Raw genomic sequence first — 19,275 nt, forward strand, 5'->3', positions numbered from 1 at the left:
GCCATGTTCTGTCTCTCTCTCAAATAGAAACAAAGCAAAACAAAACCAAACCATTAAAAAAATTGAGACTGAATGTGGAGAGGCCACAATGGCTCCTATCTTCCTCTTCCATTTAGACTTGTGAGAATTAGTCATATACCTACACCCCGTAGAGTCAAAGTGACTGAAAAAGGTTAAGAAACATATAAATATTTGATGAATAACAAATCTCTGCCATTGTGTATACACAATACTATTGTGTATTTTTTAATAAGTAGTGGATATTGGGTTTTGTTGAATGCTGTATTTGTCTAGGTTGTCTAGAGAAACAGAATCGATAGGATATAGGAATATTTAAAAGGAGATTATAGGATTGGCTTACATGGTTATAGAAGTCCCACAATCTGCCATCTGTGAGTTGGAGAACCAGGAAATCTGGTGGTTTAAGTAATCCTAAGTCTGAAGGTCTGAGAACCTGGGGGCCCTCTGTGGAAGTCCGAGTCCTACAGGCCCAAGAATCGAGATCTCTATTGTCCAAGGACAAGAGAAGATAGATGACCCAGGTCAAGAAGAGAGAGAGGGAATTCACCTTCCTTTGCCTTTTTGTTTCCTTTGGGTCCTCACCAGATTGATGCCCACCTACATTTTACTCTGTCTACTGAATCAAATGCTAATCTTTTCCAGAAATACCCGTACAGACAACACCCAGAAATAATGTTTTACCAGCCATCTGGCCATTCCTTAGCCCAGTCAACTTAACACAAAAAACTAACCATTACAAATGCCTATTTGGAAACTATTGGGATCATGATTTTTTGTAGCCTATCGATGTTATGACCTTGTTTAATAAATATTCTCATAGCAAACTCTTTCTAGTTATCAAATAAATCCTATGCTAAAATGAGAAATTATTACCTTAAAATTCTTTTGAATTATATTTGATATTTTTACCTGATTATGTATCAGTATTCACAAACAAGATTGGTTTATAAGTCTACTATTCAATGTTGGTCGTTAGATGTTGTGATCAGGGGTTTATTATGAAAATTCTTATGTATGTATTTTTTAATTAAACTTTTTATTTTGAATAATTGTACATTCACATGCAGTGAGTCCCATGTGCTGGTTATCCAGTTTCCCTAATGTTGACATCTTGTAAAACTATCTACATTATAAAAGCCAGTATTTTGGCTGTGATACAGTCAAAATAAAAAACATTTCCATCAACACCAGGATCCCTTATGTTACTTTTAAAACCATACCCGCTTTCCTCCTGTGCTTGCTTACTCCTTAACTTGGGGCAACAACTAATCTGTTCTCCATTTCTGTAACTTCACTGTTTTAAGCATGTTGTGTAAGTGGAATTATACAAATATACATTTTTAGGATCGACTTTTCCCCAGGTAAATCTCTGAAGGTGTTTATGGGTTATCACATTTATGAATCATATGTCCCTTTTCATTACTTCGTAGCAGTCAAAGGTATGGATGTATTACAGTTTGCTTAACTTTCCATCTATTGAAAGGACACTTAGGTTATTTCCAGTTTTTGGCTATAAAAATAAGCTCTGTGAGCATTCACATTACAGGTTTTGTATAAACATAAATTTTCATTTATCTGGGATGAATACCCAAGATTGCAATTCCTTGGTTGTATGAGAGATGTATATTTAATTTTTGAAGAAACTGCCAAATTGTTTTGCAGAGTGTATTACCATTTTACATTCCCACCAATAATATATGAATGATCCAGTTTTTCATCATCTTTGACAGCATCTACTGCTAATCATTTTTTTAGTGTTAATCATTTTGATAGGTGTGTAGTAATATTTTGTTTTAATTTAATTTTTTCTTTAATGGCTACTTATATTGAACATTATTTCATATGTTTATTTATTGTCTCTTTGGTGATCTTTGAATACATGTGTGCCTGGTTTTTTAACAATTTTATTTATTTATTTGTTTATTTATTTATTTTTATACTATTGAATTTTGAGAGTTTTTTGTATATTCTAGATACAAATCCTTCATAACATGTGTGGTTTACAACTATTTTCTTCCAGTATGTACCTTGTTTTTTCATTTCCTCTAATAAGGTCTTTCTCAGAGCAAGTTTTTCATTTTGATGAAGTTTAATTTATTAAATTTTCTTTATATGGATAATGGTTTGGTGTCATATCTAAGAATTTTTTGCCTAGCTCTGGATCCCAAAGATTGTCTCTCATAATTTTTCTAAAAGTTTTATAAATTATAATTTATATTTAAGTCTGTGATCCATTTTGAGTTGATTTTTACATAAATTATGAGGTTTAGGTCAAAGATTTGTGTTTCATCTTGTTTTAGCCTATGAGTGTCTATTACTTCAGCACATTTAATTGAAAAGTCTTTCCTTCCTCCATTGTATTGTTTTTGCCCCTTTTTCAGAAATCAGTGGGTCATGTTTGTGTTGGTCTCTTTCTGGTTTCTCTACTCTGTTACACTGATTTATGTGTCATTGCTCTACCAGTACCACAGTCTTGACTACCATGGCTATATCAAAAGTCTTGAGATTGGGCATTCATTTTTTACTTTATTCTTCTTTTTCAAAATTTTCGCTATTCCAGTTCCTCTGTTTTCCCATATAAAGTTTTGAATAATCTTGTGTGTATCTACAAATAATCTTTTTGGGATTTTGATGGGAATTGCATTACTCCTTTTATCAATTTGGGGGAAATTAATATCTTCACTGTATAAAATATTCCACTGTATATTTCTTCATTTCTTTAGATATTTGCTTTCTTCCATCAGCATTGTGTAGTTTACCACGTGGGCATCCTATACAACTCCTATTGTAATTTTACCTAGGTATCTTATTTTGGGTTATTGTAACTTGTATTGTATTTTTAGTTTTCTGTTTCCATGTGTGTTTATTGCTAGTATATAGAAATTTATTCCAGGTTTATTAAGATATAATTGACATATGTGTAAGTGTAAGGTGTACAATGTGATCATTTGATATATGTGTATATTGTGAAATAGTTACCGTAATGTGTTTAGCTACCACATCTATCACCTCACATATTACCACATTTTGTGTGTGTGTGTGCTGAGAACATTATTCTCTTAGCAACTTTCAAGCATACAATACAGTATTGTTAACTACAGTCACCAACCTGTACACTGGGTTCCCAGAATTTATTCATCTTATAAGTGGAAGTTTGTACCCTTTGACCAACATCTCCCCATGTGCCCTACTTGCTAGCCCCTGGCAACCTTCAGTCTACTCTTGTTTCTATGAGTTCAGTTTTTTGAGGTTCCATATATAAGTGAGATCACACAGTATTTTTCTTTGTTTATCTGACTTATTTCACTTAGCATAATGCCTCAAGGCTCACCTTTGTCAGTTCCTTTCTAGTAATTCATTTCATATTGAGTGAGTTGTAAGTAGTTTGTGTTTTTTAAGAACTGGTCTATTTCATCCAATTGTTAAATATTTGTATGTATAGTGTTGTCATAGTATTTTCTCATTATTTTGATGTCAACAGCACCTCTAGTGATATTTCCTATTTAATTTGTGATATTGTGACAATTTGTGACTTCTTTGTTTTTATTTCGTCAGTCTTTTTAAAGGCTTGCTGATTCTGTTGATATTTTCAAAACTTCAGTTCTTCATTTCATTGATTTTCTTTATTATTTTTAGTTTTCAATTTCATAGATTTCTGTTTTTAACTTTATTATTTCTTTCCTTATGTTTATTTTAATTTATTTTGGTTTTTGTTTTCTATGTTTCTGAACTGGTAGCTTACAGTACTGATTTCAGATCTTTCCTCTTTTCTAACGTATGTATTTAGTACTTATAACTTCTCAACACTGTAATAGCTGAGTTCTACAAATTTTGACAGTATTTTCATTTTCATTCAGTTCAGTTATCTTTTTCTTTTTTTGCTCTTCAGACTTCCTCTTTAACCCATGAATTATTTAGAGATGTGTTATTTAATTTCAAAGTATTTGGAGATTTACTTTATTTTTCTGTTATTGATTTCTATTTTGATTTCTTGGTGGTCAGAGAACTTACTCTCCACTATTTCCATTTTTTGCTTTTAAATGTCTTGAGGTTCGTTTTATGGGCCAGAATGTGGTCTTTCCTGGTATATGTTCCCTGGAAACTTGAAAGGAATGTGTTCTGCTGTTGTTAGATGGATTATACTATAAACGTTATTAGGTTGGTTATGGTGTTGCTGAATTCTTCTAGCTCTTTGTTGATTTTCTGTCTGGTTGTTTGATCCATTGTTGAGAAATGGGACTGGGGGGTCTCCAACTATATCAGTGGATTTGTCTATTCTCTTTTTACTTCTAGCAGTTTTTGCTTCACATGTATTTTAGTTCTCTTATTTGGTGCATATAGATTTTAGATTGTTGTGTCTTCTTGGTGGATCAACTCTTCTGTTATCCCATAATGCCTTTCTCTGTATCTAGCCATTTTATTTGATCTGATGTCTATTTTATATGATATCATATAGCTACTTCGATTAATGTTTGCATGGTATATGTTTTTCTATCCTTTGACTTTCAATCTGCCTGTATAATTATATTTGAAATGAGTGTTCTACAGACAGCATCAAGTTGGCTTATGGTTTTAAATTCACTGCCAATTGAATAACTGTTTTATTTAATTTAGGTCATCTACATTTAATGTAATTATTGCTATGTTAGGGTTTGAGTTTACTATATTTTCCCTGTTTGTTCTCTTTGTTTTCCTTTCTCTCTTGTCTTTTTATTTTTTTTTTTTNCCGACGCGGGGCTCCAACCCACGGACCGCGAGATGATGGCATAAGCGAAAGTTGGACGCTTAACCGACTAAGCCACCCAGGTGCCCCTCTCTTGTCTTTTTCTTGGCTTCCTGTGGGTTACTTAAATATTGTTTTAAAATTTTATTTTTATTTACTTATAATATTTTAGTATATCTTTTCTGTCCATTTCTGTTGTATTTTTTTGTGGTTGCTGCAGGTATTATATTACATTATATAACTTATCATTGTCCACTGGTATTATCATTTTACTGGTTCAAATTAAGTATAGAAAACTTACCTCCACTTATGTCGCCTTACACTCTGCTGTTTATAATGATGTTCTAAATATTTTCAGTAGGCCCAGTGTACTGATAGCAAAGAGGAGTAGGACATACAAGTTGCATGGTGGAGTGGATAGAAACTCAACGGTAGATGACCACGTGAATCAATGCTGGGATTTGGTGCTTTGTTGTAAGGGTGATGGGAATTTTTGAGGAGTTTTAATATGAGGATATGGTTAATTATGCATATTAAGTAGATTACTCTGGATATGAAATTTGGTTTCAAAATTCTATGTATTTTGTTCCTTTGTCTTCTGCAATTTAATTTACAAAATAGAAGTCTGAAGCTAATTTTATTTTGTTCCTTTGAATGTAGTGTATGTTATTTTTCCTAGCTGTTTATGAAAAATTTCTTTTTTCTTGAAAGGTGACCATTTCCTAAGAGTTCCTCTCTCTATATGTATCTTTCCTGGAACATAGTGAACTGTGTGTGTGTGTGTGTGTGTGTGTGTGTTTGTGTGTGAGTATGACATCTTTTCAGGTCTAGAATTTGTTTAGTTATATCTTTACTTACTGCCTCAATTCCGTTTGTTCTGTTTCCTTCCTTGAGAACCTTTATAATTCTGAGACTTAGTTTCTATTTTTTACCTTCTATGCATATCATCATTCTCATTTTGTACACATACAAACACACCACAAACACAGATACTTATGGACATGCATACACATACACATATGTACATATACAGCAGCACACACATATATGTGTATGTATTTATAGATACATAGATGTATAGCTTACTTGTACGTATAATTGTGTGTGTAGAGAGAGGGACTGAGATTAAAAAAGAAGAATTTTATATTTTTCTCTACTTTCTTAGGGTTTTTCATTCAAATTTAGGAAAGGTTCTGTCATAAGTACTAGCAAAATGCCATTTTAGTCTGAAGTTGCCATTCTGTTTTTAAAAACTTCCATCTGAAATTTACAGTAAAGATCTAGTCCACACAAAAGAGGTTTGGATTTTGTTTAGTAGTGTTGAGAATATTCCAAGGGATATCCGGAATGAATAAAGAAACAGTGTGACTTCATTGTTTGCTGAATTGAGTTCTTAATCCCATTTTATTCTAAAGATGGAATTATCTTCATGGGTTATGGAGACCATTAATAAGCCTTTTGTAAGTGATTCACCAAGGCCTTGTAGTCCTATATCATTCTTCTGCATTAAAAAAAACAACATCAGCAAGACTAAATACAAAAATAATATCTAAAAGGACAATTTCTGTAAGTCTCTTTAGGAATTTACTTTGGCAGACGGAAAAGCTCCTCTGAAAGTGTAACCCGAATGGACTCTTTTAGAAGCCTATTTCCCTTTTCTCTCTTCAGGAAATGGAGAGAATAGTTTTTTTGAAAAATGTCCAATTTGTCACTGGAGATAAACTTCCTCAGTTGATTTCGAGTCATTTTTGCATTGGGTATTTCTGGACATAAAAAATTTTGGCTTATTAGGTATTCCAACCTCTAGTACCCTTTAATATGTTCCTGTTTTGTGTAGATATTCTATAAATATCTTGAATCTAAACAGATTATTTAGAACTGTAAAATTTTGCTTTTAACACTTGGCATATTAGTTTTTTTTTTTCTGCGTGTTATGATTAGTTTGAGAAGTATATAGTGTCCTGATGAAGAACATGGACTATAACACCTGAGGCCTGATTTGGGATCTCAATACCATTGCCTCCTAGCTGCATGGCCTTGGACAAGTGACAGTTGTTTCTGTGCTTCAGGTTTCCTACCTGAAAAAAATAAAAATGAAAGACCCGCTTCATATAAAGAGCTAATGTATTTGATCACATAATAGAGTCTGTGTTGTGTTGTATGTATATTAGCTGTTACGGTTACTTTTTATGTAATCATCAATGCAATGGGTCTATCTTGTAGGTTGGTATGACAATGCTTCCTACAGAAAAGAATTAAGTTCTTGCTAAATATCATCTCAAGAACAAGGTAGGGGCACCTGGGTGGCTCAGTCGGCTAAGCAGCCAACTTCAGCTCAGGTCATGATCTTACAGTTCGTGGGTTCGAGCCCCATGTCGGCCTCTGTGCTGACAACTCAGAGCCTGGAGCTTGCTTCAGATTCTGTGTCTCCCTCTCACTCTGACCCTTGCCTGCTCACACCCTGTTTCTCTCTCTCACTCAAAAATAAATAAACATTTAAAAAATTATAAAAAAGAACAAGGTGAAAACTTCCTAAATTTTGAAGTTTATTATTCAAAGAGATCAATTACATCATTACTTTAAAAATGTTGATTAACTTATTTTGAACTTATTTCATTTATGAATACTCTTTAGAAGTCTTAAATTCAGTATAAAGTTATTTTGAGTGGTCTTTATTAAATAAGATGACAAACTTCTTGTAGAAGTTTAACCCCTGGTACTCTTGAAAATTAATCTTGTGCTTCAATTAATTATATTCTCAGGGCTTTTTTTTGTTTGTTTTGTTTTCCCAGTAAACGGCTTCTGAAGCTATTATTATGTCCTCCAGTGCCCATTGATTCAGAGAAAATACCAACAAGTGGAATTCATTGTTCTGAACTTGAACTGAATCTTGCAGGTGTTTTCGTTGTAATTCAAGGTACTGTTTAATCCCTTGTCTTAGAAACTAGAGTGAAAATGTTCATGTTGCGGAGTACCTTTTGACAATGATGTGTAGGAAGATTATTCTGCAAGAACCAGAATATACGGTACTTGCTGGAAGAAATTCAGCGTTATAACCAGTTGAAATAAAGAACACCCAATCCCATGTGCTAACAAAGTAGGGATTCATTCCCAAAGCTTGGTAGTATGCAAAGGATACTTTTCTGGTGTGCTGAGAAGTTGTCTCTGGGACCGTCACACTTGGAATTCCAGCAGATTACCCTATCATCAAGTCATCAGTATGCTTCTATTTGAATAAACACAGCTGTTGTTTTCCAAGAAATATGGCTAGGAGCAGCAAGGAAAAAAAGGGCAATTAGTGTTATTGAAATAGAGGGGTACTCAGGATGGCATATATGTATTTATGAGAGTGTTCGTTTCCGAATAGCCTATTTACCATGCTGTGACTTAACAGTGGGGGAGTAATGATCCTCTCTCCACATCCTTGGTACTTTACTATATTTTGTTATTTGCCTAATATTAATGATGAATATTTTTCGTAATTAAGTAAATACATACTTTAATTCTTGTAACCTTATGCCATCTTCTGTCTGAAACATCTTAAAATTTTCATGGCATCTTCTTCTAAAGACTCACATATGTAAGAATAGATGAATAGGATAACATATTTCTAAAACTCCACTGACAATTTTTTCCCTGCCTTTGAAACACCTGGAGAGCAAAGACGTCATAATGCCAGTGCTGGGGGTACGGCTGCTTTTTAGGGGGTCAAGGGAAACCTTCAGCATGTTGCAATAAAAGAGTAGCAGACCAGAAAGATTAGGCCATATACCAGCTGTGTGTTCACAGCAAGGGGATTCCCTCCCCTGGATCTCAGCTTCTTCATCTATAAACTGTCAAGACTGGTTGATGTGATCTTTCAGGTCCCTTCACAGTTCCTGATGCTTTTAATTTAGACTTTTATTATTCAGGTCTAACATTCAGAACTGAGGAACATACTGAGTACAGAGACCCATTGGAACTGGTGGTTGTCATTTTTGCAAGCTTAACTAACAAACATATGAACATTCTAGCTGCTTTTGTGGTGCTTTTAGTAGAAATGAAGACAAGAAATGGGGTGATTAATTAAGATGTTTTCAGTATACCGTTCATCTAAAACAGTTTGTTTTGAAGCTGCATAGTCTTGGGTCTTTAGTCCATGGGTAAGAATGCTCATTCAGGAGTACTGCCTTGGCAAGTGGGAAGGAGAAGGAGGAGACTAGAGAAAGGATTTCAAGGTTTCGTTTCTGTGGTAAGACAGCCAGGAAAAAAAATGAAGTTGGAGAGGCAATGCCTTTTTCCCAAGAGGGGCATGTGGCATACTTTAAAGTCCTCTAATGAAAGAAGTGCAGAAGATACCAGCATCCACTTGCCTGATGTCATGTCCAGTAGCTACTATGGCCACCTTATGTATCTTCTACTTTTATTTCTTCTAAATATAGAGTTGGCTTCTGACTTAAAAGTCCTCATGTGTTTAAGCCCAATGAAACAGAAGGATTTTAAAGAAATCTCACAGATGAAATGACACACGTCAAGGATGTGGATAAGTTGTTTTCCAGCATTTTGAGGTAGATGCGAAAGAAAACTTCATCTAACCCTCATTCAGAAGTCAACAGAAGCCTTGCAACAAGAATGACAAAGCAGCATGAGTAATGTTTGGGGTCCAGGCAGGGATAAGGATGACAGAGCGTTTGTTCCATAGTCAGCACAGCAACCATCTATGCAATGTCTGAGGTCTGACTCCATGACCTTGGGACCAGCCACAAAATACTGTCACCCAAACCCAACCCGTCCTCATTAATAGTAACAACACACAGTAGTTTAGTGTTTTATGCTTTCAGAGCTCTTTTGCATTTATTATCTCATCTCTGATCCATTTTTAGGACGGTGTTAGTCTTACCTCATGCGCTAGCATTTCATTATTCCTTTGCAGACATTATGGCTTTTAGTTGATAGGTCTGGTTTTTCTACTCATACTACGGGCAACCTGTTGAGGAGGTGAGAGTGACATTTTGGTTAGTGGTTTAACCAAATTACAAGGTTAAGCTGAAGGAGAAAGTTTCTAATGGGGTCAAATAATAAGTTCTAAGGGAAGAAAGTAAGGAAGGCTCATGCAGTGGTGGTTTCTCTCACTTCGATTCTATGCCAGGCAAACCACTTCCCACTCATTTTCTCATTTGATCCTTGTGGAAAGACCTCAGCATAGTAGTTTATTATTAACCCAATGTATAGATGAGGAAACAGATACCTGGGCAGTTTAAATGGCATCCAGAAGTGACAGGCCAATGGTAGAGTGGGGATAGTAACTAGTTCTCTTGCCTCATTAGTCAGTGATTTTTCTATCACACTGTGTTGCTTCTCTGTGCATCCTGTGCATTAGAGAACTTTCCAAGTTGGGGGCTCTTTTTATGCATCACTTTCCCTCCTAAGATTAACACTAGAGGCACAGGAAACCAATTCTGAGCAATGTCAACAATGCAAGGTTTACTGCATGCTCTGCATTATCAGCGCAGCATAGTTCACCCAAGAACTAGAGGCAAATTAGAGAGATAGTAGATGTAAAAGGAGAGCTGGAAGTAAAGCAGCAAAGTCTTCACTCTGTCACTGGGTCTCTTTTTCTATAAAGTGGGGGAAATTCCCACTTCTTTGGTATGCTGAGGTTTAATGTACTCTTTGAATCCTTCAGACAGAAGTCTCAATGCTTAATTATCAATTAAAATTGCTATGGTTTAATACTAATCGATTAAATTGTTATGGATCATATCTTGATGTTTAGAATTATGAAACATGCTGAAATTTGTGTGCTCAAAGGCCGTTACCTATTGTTTCTCTGGGTATGAGCTCCATGGGTTTTAAAAAGATGGTTGAGTGATGAAAGCAAGAGAGTTGAAGAATGAAAAGGTCTCTCAGGTAAATTTCTATGTTTAGTACTTGTAGAAGCTATGAAGGCTCAGGTCCCACCCTGTAATAAAGGGAGGGAGGGAGGAAGTGGGGGTCAGGTCCGAACTGGATATACATGATGAGGCAATGGCAGATTCACTTAAATCCAAAAGCAATGCACTATTGGGAATGGATGCTGCAGTCCCAACCCAGGACATCTTCTAGGGGACCCAGAGTCTTATGGTTGCTCTGTCACTCTGGGTCATTCATAATAATAGATGAAATGTGCTCTGCAAGAGCTAGAGCTTGGAAAAATGTTACTCCTTTTCTTCCCAATATTGGATAAGTTTGTAAGGGATTTGCCTGGTGGGGAAACGGGCAGAAGCTAGGCTCAAAGTCTTGGCAAAGTGGGCATATTACCAAGGTAGGCCTTAAAGAGGATAATATTTGGTAGATGTATGAGCTGACCCAAAAGCTCCAGTTGCTGAGAGAAGAGTTCATATTACATGGTAAATGGACAACAATCAAGGAAATTGCTGTAAAGGGGGATGTGGAGTAAATAAAGCAAGAGAACAGGTAGGTGACATATTTGGCAAGGGGGGCCCACGGTTGAAGGTAGCATTGTTACCCCTCCCTGTCTCTTTTCACCTTAGTTTGTTCCCTTTCTTGAAAAGTTCCAGTGTGCCATGGGACATAGGACAAAGCAACAGGAGACTAGGACCAGAAGCATATGGTCCACTATGGACCACAGCTGGGCCATATCCTTTAGAGGCTGAGTCTTGGCCCATGTCTGGAGTTAAAGAAATCGAATCTGGAAAGAATATGTAGACCCCAGCCAGGAGGCCCAGGTCTTAGCTGAGGCATTTGCACATTGGTCTAAGGCTAGAAAACATCTTCTAGTCCTTACTGGCAGGCCGGCTGACCTTGTGGATATAGTCAGTGTTGGCTAAGGAACCAATGGAAGCATGAGTGACTCGGGCAAAAGATATCAGTGAGCAATAGATGAACTTTTGGCAGGAATGACATTATTGTATTTCAGTGAACTATTGGTGGTATTTATTATCCCCAACCCAAAATACTTTGTTTTATTTTTCATATGTTTTTCAGTTTTCCTCCCCTTGATTCTTTTCTTCTCTTCCACTGTTGTAACTCAATAACATTTGAACTGCACTATCAAAATAGAGTATTTTTTAAAAATGCATGAGGCCTTTTGTAACACAACAGTACCCTTTCTAAAGCAAATAATTACTTCCTAATTGTTCTGTAAGATTGTAGTTTATCACATATATTTTTAAAGCAGGCAGCACCTGCAAAGTGATCATCTTATTACCATTTTTTTAATCAGGCAGCACGCCTATAGGACAATTCCAATTAAATTTTTAAAAGATTCAATAATGGAAACAGAGTGAGGAAAATGGGGAAAATATGTTACGCAAAGCAGAATTGTTTTGAAACAAGAACATTTTATGGGGCCTCCCTCAGCTTTCGGTGGCTTTAAAGAGATGGCTCCACGCCTTGATTTACTATCCATCTGACAGTTTAAATCCGAGATTGTTTTTACAATGATGCCTCCATTTCAAAGCATTCTTATTACGAGACGAGAGCACCCAAACAGAGAGGTGAACATTTAAAGTGTAGAGCATATAATGAGGCTGCACTAATATGAAGCAATTGCTCTGCATTAGACTCCAGAGAGTTGAATTATACAATTCATATCTAAGAGTAAGATGAGCTCCATATTAAGCATGTTTCTCTGTCTCTGAAACCAGGCTGGAAAACTTATAAATGCATCTCAACTATCTTCCTGAAAGAGCATTATTACTGGTCTGCAGCTATGGAGCACTCTGTTCTCTCTTGAATGTCCCTGATTATTAATTCTCAAGCAGTTGAAAGGAGGCTTTGAATTGGAACCTATCCCGCAATGCCCTTTATGTGGTGTGACTCTCAGAGGCCTCCGCCTGCCACACTTCGGCAGAGACTCACTTAAACTTGATACATGCGTGCTACGCTTTCCTTCTTCTTAACAGCAGTGGCTGGAGCTGGATGGAGGTGGTTAAGATTTTGGGTAACAAACCCGAGTACAAAGGCTTTTGGAAGAGTGTTGAGGGGAGGGTAGATTTGGTGGAAGGAAAAATCTTTCCCAATGTGATATGGCCCAATATTTGTTCTAGAGATAATCCTATCCACAAGAGGTACTTCTACTTCATGCACAATTCAAAGGGATTGAATATTCATATGAAACTTTAAATTGAAAATCTGAGCACAGCGTGGGGTTTGCAGAACTAAAGTCATCATAGACTCTTTCTCACCATTACTGCTTTCTCATAATTTAGCAACCTGTGGAACATTTGTAATCCCTTTGTGAAAATAGAACACATGAAAATGCCAATTACTGGCTCATCCTAGGTACGTATTTAATGCCAGAGATTCTTTGCTTTTAACTTCTAGCCAATTTCATGTGAGGCCCCAGAGTCAGCCCCTAGCTCACTTGGAGATATGTGGGCACTCTCGTAGATGTGTGTATCAACTATAAAGTAGAGGTCAGAAGTTGAAGCCCTAGGGCAGCAAGCAGGGCTAAGCAAAGGTGATGTAATTCTTGAGTGACATTGGAAAGTGCCAAGTATTGTCCGGCAAATGGAAAAAAAGAAAGTTGCAGAGACTATCGCAGAAAGGAAGAAAGGACAGAGGAGCAGAGACGGGAGAAAGGAGTAAGTGGTAGGAGTGGTGCCTGCTCCTAATTGTGATGCCATGTTTGCTTATCTTCCGGTAGGCTTACCAAAGCTGTTTATAGGGTTGTGTTTTTGTTTCTGTTTTTAACTGTGTGTTTTCATGTTGATTACTTGTGACCAGCACTAAGAGAGTATCTATACCACAGAAATTGGCAGACCCTAAAAATTATTGCTCCTTTTTCTCTCCCCTCTTACAGAGCCCATTGTTAAAGATCTACTAGCACAACACTGGCCTTCTATGTTTCTTTGTGATACAAGAGACCGAAATTGCCACATATGTCACAGGCAGGAGAGAGTTTAGGAAAGGCTGAACTAGTTTAGGCAGGGCCCAGTTCCAGGACCAGAAATCAACCGGAGTTAATGTTTGAACAGTTGTCTGAAATCAGAAGCATGTTAAGATGATAAAAGAAGAGGTCAAACTGGTGATAAAAGTATAGATTTCCAGGCATTTTGCAAATAATATGAGCAGGATCTTATTTAACTCTCTTAATAGGTCAGTAAATTGTGGTTGAGAGACGTTAAATCTACATAGCACACAGGTAAGAATCATTGAGAATTTGTTTTATCCCAAAGTCCTAATTCCTAAGGCCCACCATATAGACTTCCTCTGATGCCCAGACCCAGCTCTCAGCATCTTTTACTTCCTCTCTTTGCTGTTCCACAGAACCCCTGCATCCAATTAGGCAGGTGATGCTCCCCACAGTGTTTGAGGTCACCATCCATATTGTAACCTGTGTAAATGGTGCCTCATGTAACCTACTTGAGTAGTGCACAGCCTGTACAGTTATACACAACAGACCTGACCATGGGTACCTCCTAACTCTACAAAGGTGAAGAGAGGCCTTAGCCAGACCATTACCTGCTCTACTCCAGAGCAAAAAGCAGTTTACCCACCTCTTCCAGATTTATAACCTTTCTTTATTTCTACAATATATGCGTTCATTTGTTCATTCAATGTAAAATTGTTAAAGACCCATGTGTACTGTGAGAAAAAGTGGAAATACAACCAAGTAACCTGGAGAATGTGGGGGTTGCAGGGTACTGTGTGAATATCTAATTTGGGAGCTTCAGAGGAGAAGAGGTGAAGATGTAGGTCTGACGACTGTGGGTGGGGGGCCCACACTTTCTATACCATCATGAACACTCCATACTTTTTTTTGGTAATGTTTTTATTTATTTCTGAGAGAGAGAGAGAGAGCAAGAGCAAGAGAGAGCACGAGTAGGGGAGGGTCAGAGAGAGAGGGAGACACAGAATCTGAAGCAGGCTCCAGGCTCTGAGCTGGCTGTCAGCACAGAGTCCGACGCGGGACTCGAACCCACCACCGTGAGATCATGACCTGAGCCGAAGTCAGATGCTCAACCGACTGAGCCACCCAGGTGCCCCAGATATGCCATACTTTTGAATATTTCCCTTTACTATGAGCAAAAGCCTTAATCTGGCAACTTTTTCCTCCTGTTTTTCTTCACGTGATGTCCCTAGCCCTTACCTAGGAAATTTTCTGAAGACCTTATTGTGGACTAATGTAGCCTAGATATTCTCCTTTCAGACATCCCGACACTTTCTCTCCTCCTATCTCTGAGGTGAAACTAGATTAGTACAGTAACATTAGATGGCATTTGGTTAGCTCAAAGAGCATAATTTCATTCTATTTATTGAAGTGCCAACCAGATATCCTAAGGAGGGGTTGGAGTTTGGAATGTGTGGATAGGGAAGCCATACATGCTTAAAGAGAGTTTGAGTCCAAGGTTCTCAGAGTGTGGTCCCTGGACCCATATGAATATCACCTGGGAATTTATTAAAATTTATATTTTTGAGCCCCAGCCCAGATAGACTGAATCAGAAACTCTGGGAGTGGGCCCAGCTGTCTGTGCTTCGAGGAATCTCTAGGTGATTCTGATATTAGTTTAAGTATGAGATTCCCTGGGTTAAGTAATATCAACAAGTGAAACTAATAACAATTGAACAAGAAATTTTCAGTGGAGCAATACAGAATTACGTAATTAACTGACTTTGCTCACACCAATACTAGTTTAGATCCTTAGGTATATTTTTCTTTTTGTGCTGAGTTCTTTTTTTTTTTTAATGTTTTATTTATTTCTAGGAGAGAGAGAGAGAGAGAGAGAGAGAGACAGCGTGAGCAGGGGAGGGTCAGAGAGAGAGGGAGTCACAGACTGAAACAGGCTCCAGGCTCTGAGCTGGCAGTCAGCACAGAGCCCGACGCGGGGCCCGAACCCACGAACCGCGAGATCATGACCCAAGCGAAAGTCGGACGCTTAACCGACTAAGCCACCCAGGCGCCCCAATGTGCTGAGTTCTTAAAAACCAGAAATATTTCAGTATCCTCACTACTTTTGCCAATAACCATTAGACAGATTTGTAAAAAGATTGATTGTAAACTTTCATTTCCTCAAGCGGTCATTTATTCATTAAGATAATACTCATGCTCTGGTCAGCAGACAAAAGGCTTGAAGACATATATAGCTGAAGGAAATGAAAAGGCGACAAAGCTAAAAGAAGAAAGATGAGGACTGCCACGGTCCAGAGGTCCAAAGGGTGGCTGTGGAGGAAGTATTTTATATGTTCCTGCTTCTATTGGACCTTCAGGAAATGAAAGTGTTTTGTGTCTTCCCTTTACGCCTCAAGAAACATGGAATAATGATTTTCTTTTGTGGAGGATCTTAAACTTAGGCAGATGAAAAATTAGCCTTGAGTTTACATATACAGAATCAAAGTCCACAAATTTAATTCTTGTTTTCTCTGATTAGTTGATCTTGTGTCATGACATTACCTCTCTGGTATAGGGGTTAAGGTTTACACCTACTTTTAAATTCCTTTGGTGTATCAGGAATAGTAATACACAGAGAAAGATTTCATTTATTCGTCAATGGATATTTACTAGGCTCCCCATGTTGTCAAAAGATACAAGGTAGAAGGCAACATGAACCCTGCCTTCATGGCATACAAAGTCTACCAGGAGACAACTGCCATTGCACAAGCAAACATACCAAAAATTACAAGAGAATTTTCCATAGGATGGTCAAAATAAAGGGCTATGAAAGGTCAGAAGAAGAAAAGTGTTCCTTACAGCTTTGGTCGGATTTGGCCTACAAGCACATCAAATCCTTATTAATTAGGTTCTTGTTCTCTTTTTTACTGTCACTAGCAAACTAAATTGCTGTAGAAGTAATCCTCTCCCATTGGAGATCTTACAGAAAGACTCTCATTGCTCCTGCCAAGCTGCCCAGAATTTAGGTCTGAAAAGAACGGCCAAAGAGGTCAAAGAGCCAAGCAAGAGATTTAAAAGTATTTGCTCTTTAAGGTTACAGGTGTGTATGAGGCCAAAGCCTGGGGGTACACGGTTGAGGTCAATCAGTATTAAATGCTAACACCTAGAGGTAATTAGCAGTCATTACCCAAAGGCGTGAAGGGAGCTACCAGATTTAAAGGCAGTGTTTCCAGAAAGAAGCTGCCACCACACAGAAAACCTCATAATTCTTAGGCAAGAGATAATAAATGGGTTTTCTGTAGCAATTTATGCAGTGTTTGAATTGCACTACTGAAGACCCCTGAGGGAAGCTTATGTATATTTTATTAGAACTTGCAGCCCCTCCTCTCCAGACATGGAGTTTATTTGCCAATCTCTTGAGTCTGAGCTGGTCTGGTGACTTGCTTTAACCAATAGAATGCAGGAAAAGTGAAATTAGGCTACTTATGCTTCAAGGTCTGAAGAGACCTTGCAGCTTCCACCTTCACCTTTCAGGAATGCTGCTCTGAGATCATCTTGGGAAGAAGCTGGTTTAGTTCCTGGATGATGAGCAGCATTATGGAAAAGACCCAGGTATGCCAGTGGACAGCACCAACTCCAGACTTAGGAGTGAATGTGTCTTGGGTTTTTCAGCTAATGATGTACCTTGTGTATTAGACAGTCATATGTCTTAACACCTTCTTCCTCTCGATGGCAAACTATTTCAATAATAATGATAATAATTAAAATTTTATTGATATATTTTTGTTTAAAAAAATTGGCAATTAAAATAATACATATAAGTTTCAAAGTCAGTAGCCCAATGACGGGAAATATTTTGTTTATGAATTAAAAATTGTGTTTACAAAACGAAAATATTATACCTGGCAATTCTTACCTTGCCTCCCCTTTAACAAACTTTTGTATCAATAAAATCTCTAAGAGGTCATTGGACAATAATTGTAAAGACAAAAAAACCAGAACTGGATTTCCTTTTATCTGTTATTCTACCACTGTTAATTTCAAATCTTAAACAAGAGAATATGTAGTACCACAGGACTGGAGATACAAAGAGCACACAAAGAAAGCTTGAACAATTCCAAATCATTATGAAATATTCTTAAATGTGTGTAACTGACACTGTATGGGTTGGGGGACCAACTGTAGTGAGTTTTCCAAATTAACTTCCCAGTAGAATGCAATGTTTATTAAAGGATAAGTAATAAAATACACTAATTTGAAGCTTTTGTATATATTATTAAAACTCAAGTACTCTACCATTGTTGAGAAATTAGAATGAGGCTATAGACTGTCTTGCCAAAATTTATATGTCAAAATTTAACCTCCAAGGTGATGGTATTGGGAAGTGGGACTTCTGGGAGATTATTAGGTCATGAAGGTAGAGCCCTCATTAGTGAGATGAGTGGCCTTCTTAAAGAGACCCAAGAGAGAGCTCCCTTGTCTCTCCTGCCTTGTGAGGATATAGCAAGAGGATGGCTATCTATGTACCAGGAAACAGGTTCTCATGAGAACCAGACTTCTAGCCTCCAGAACTGTTAAAAATCAATTTCTGTTGTTTATAACTTAGTCTATGGTAGTTTGTTATAGCAGTTAGTAAAGACTAAGACCATCAACAATTATTTTTCTCCTGGAGAGGAGGAGTTTATCACTGACACTATTTAGAAATATTGGCACATGGTGATAATCAAAAGTAGGCTGACTTTTAGTAATTTTTATTGTTTTGAAATTCCACAGTGAACTTTATTGCCTGTTCCATGGGTGGACTGCTTACAGACATTTCGGTTCCCATCTGACTACAACACCATGAATGATCCAGGTAAGAGTGGCAGAATTGCCCAATCAATCCAAAGAACTGTCAGAAATAGTAGTTGATTGTTCTATGCTCCCAAGTTTTGAGGTAATTACATAGCCATAGAAAACTGGTATAGGGAATAATATCTTAAAGTAGTTGGTATAGATTTTTCTTCCTGAAGCAGAAACAAATATAGGATCTCTAAATGTATACAGGTGTTCATCTTTTAAGTTGAAGACAAGGATTTAGAGAATATATGTGTATGTTATGGCTTATTTAAAAAAGGTGATGTTCTCTTAAACAAGCTAGAGAGGGTGTCTAAAAAGGAAACAAGAGAAAAATGATTCTATGGGAATTGGAGATTTAAAATTATCATGAGGATGTTGGTAAGTGAGAGAGGGTTTCAAAACAAAAACAACAGCAACAACAAAAAACAGCAAAACAGTGTACAACCCCCTGAGGATGAATCCTTTGTAACATCCTGCGCATGAAACCAGACTTTCTGGACTGGGATCTGAATATCCCTGAAACCATGAGGAACAGTCCTAAGTACGAGAAAGACCTAAAATTCTGTCCTCTAGACCAGGAAGACTAGCACATTGTGGGGATTGATATATTTCTGGTACGAGGTTTTAACATTGCTTTTACATACTTGGTAAGTAATTTTATGGAGAAATACCTAAGATAAGGCAAAAATTTGACATAAATATATAAAGCCCACTAATAACTTTTATGTGGAGCTCAATTACATAATCAAAGACAGATGCTGTTTCCATATACCATACTGAAAACTTTACGAATAGGAAACTGAAGTCAGAAAACTGGAGTTATTTTAAACATTTCTTTCCATTAATTTTATGATTTTCATAACTTTGATTTTTTTCA

At 37.1% G+C, this 19,275-nt stretch overlaps 1 protein-coding gene across 1 annotated transcript in view; it reads left to right on the top strand.

Annotated features, from left to right (window-relative positions):
- Positions 1-19,275, top strand: part of LOC144234475 (uncharacterized) — a 556,590-nt gene that overhangs the window by 282,767 nt on the left and 254,548 nt on the right. The window contains exons 7-8 of the mRNA XM_077767823.1: positions 7,537-7,661; positions 18,333-18,414. Of these exons, the coding sequence (XP_077623949.1) occupies positions 7,537-7,661; positions 18,333-18,391 (184 nt within the window). The 3' untranslated portion in view covers positions 18,392-18,414. The remainder of the gene's footprint in view (positions 1-7,536; positions 7,662-18,332; positions 18,415-19,275) is intronic.

The sequence above is a fragment of the Crocuta crocuta genome, unplaced genomic scaffold, assembly GCF_008692635.1.
Source record: "Crocuta crocuta isolate KB4526 unplaced genomic scaffold, BGI_CrCroc_1.0 scaffold154, whole genome shotgun sequence".
NCBI lineage: Eukaryota > Metazoa > Chordata > Mammalia > Carnivora > Hyaenidae > Crocuta > Crocuta crocuta.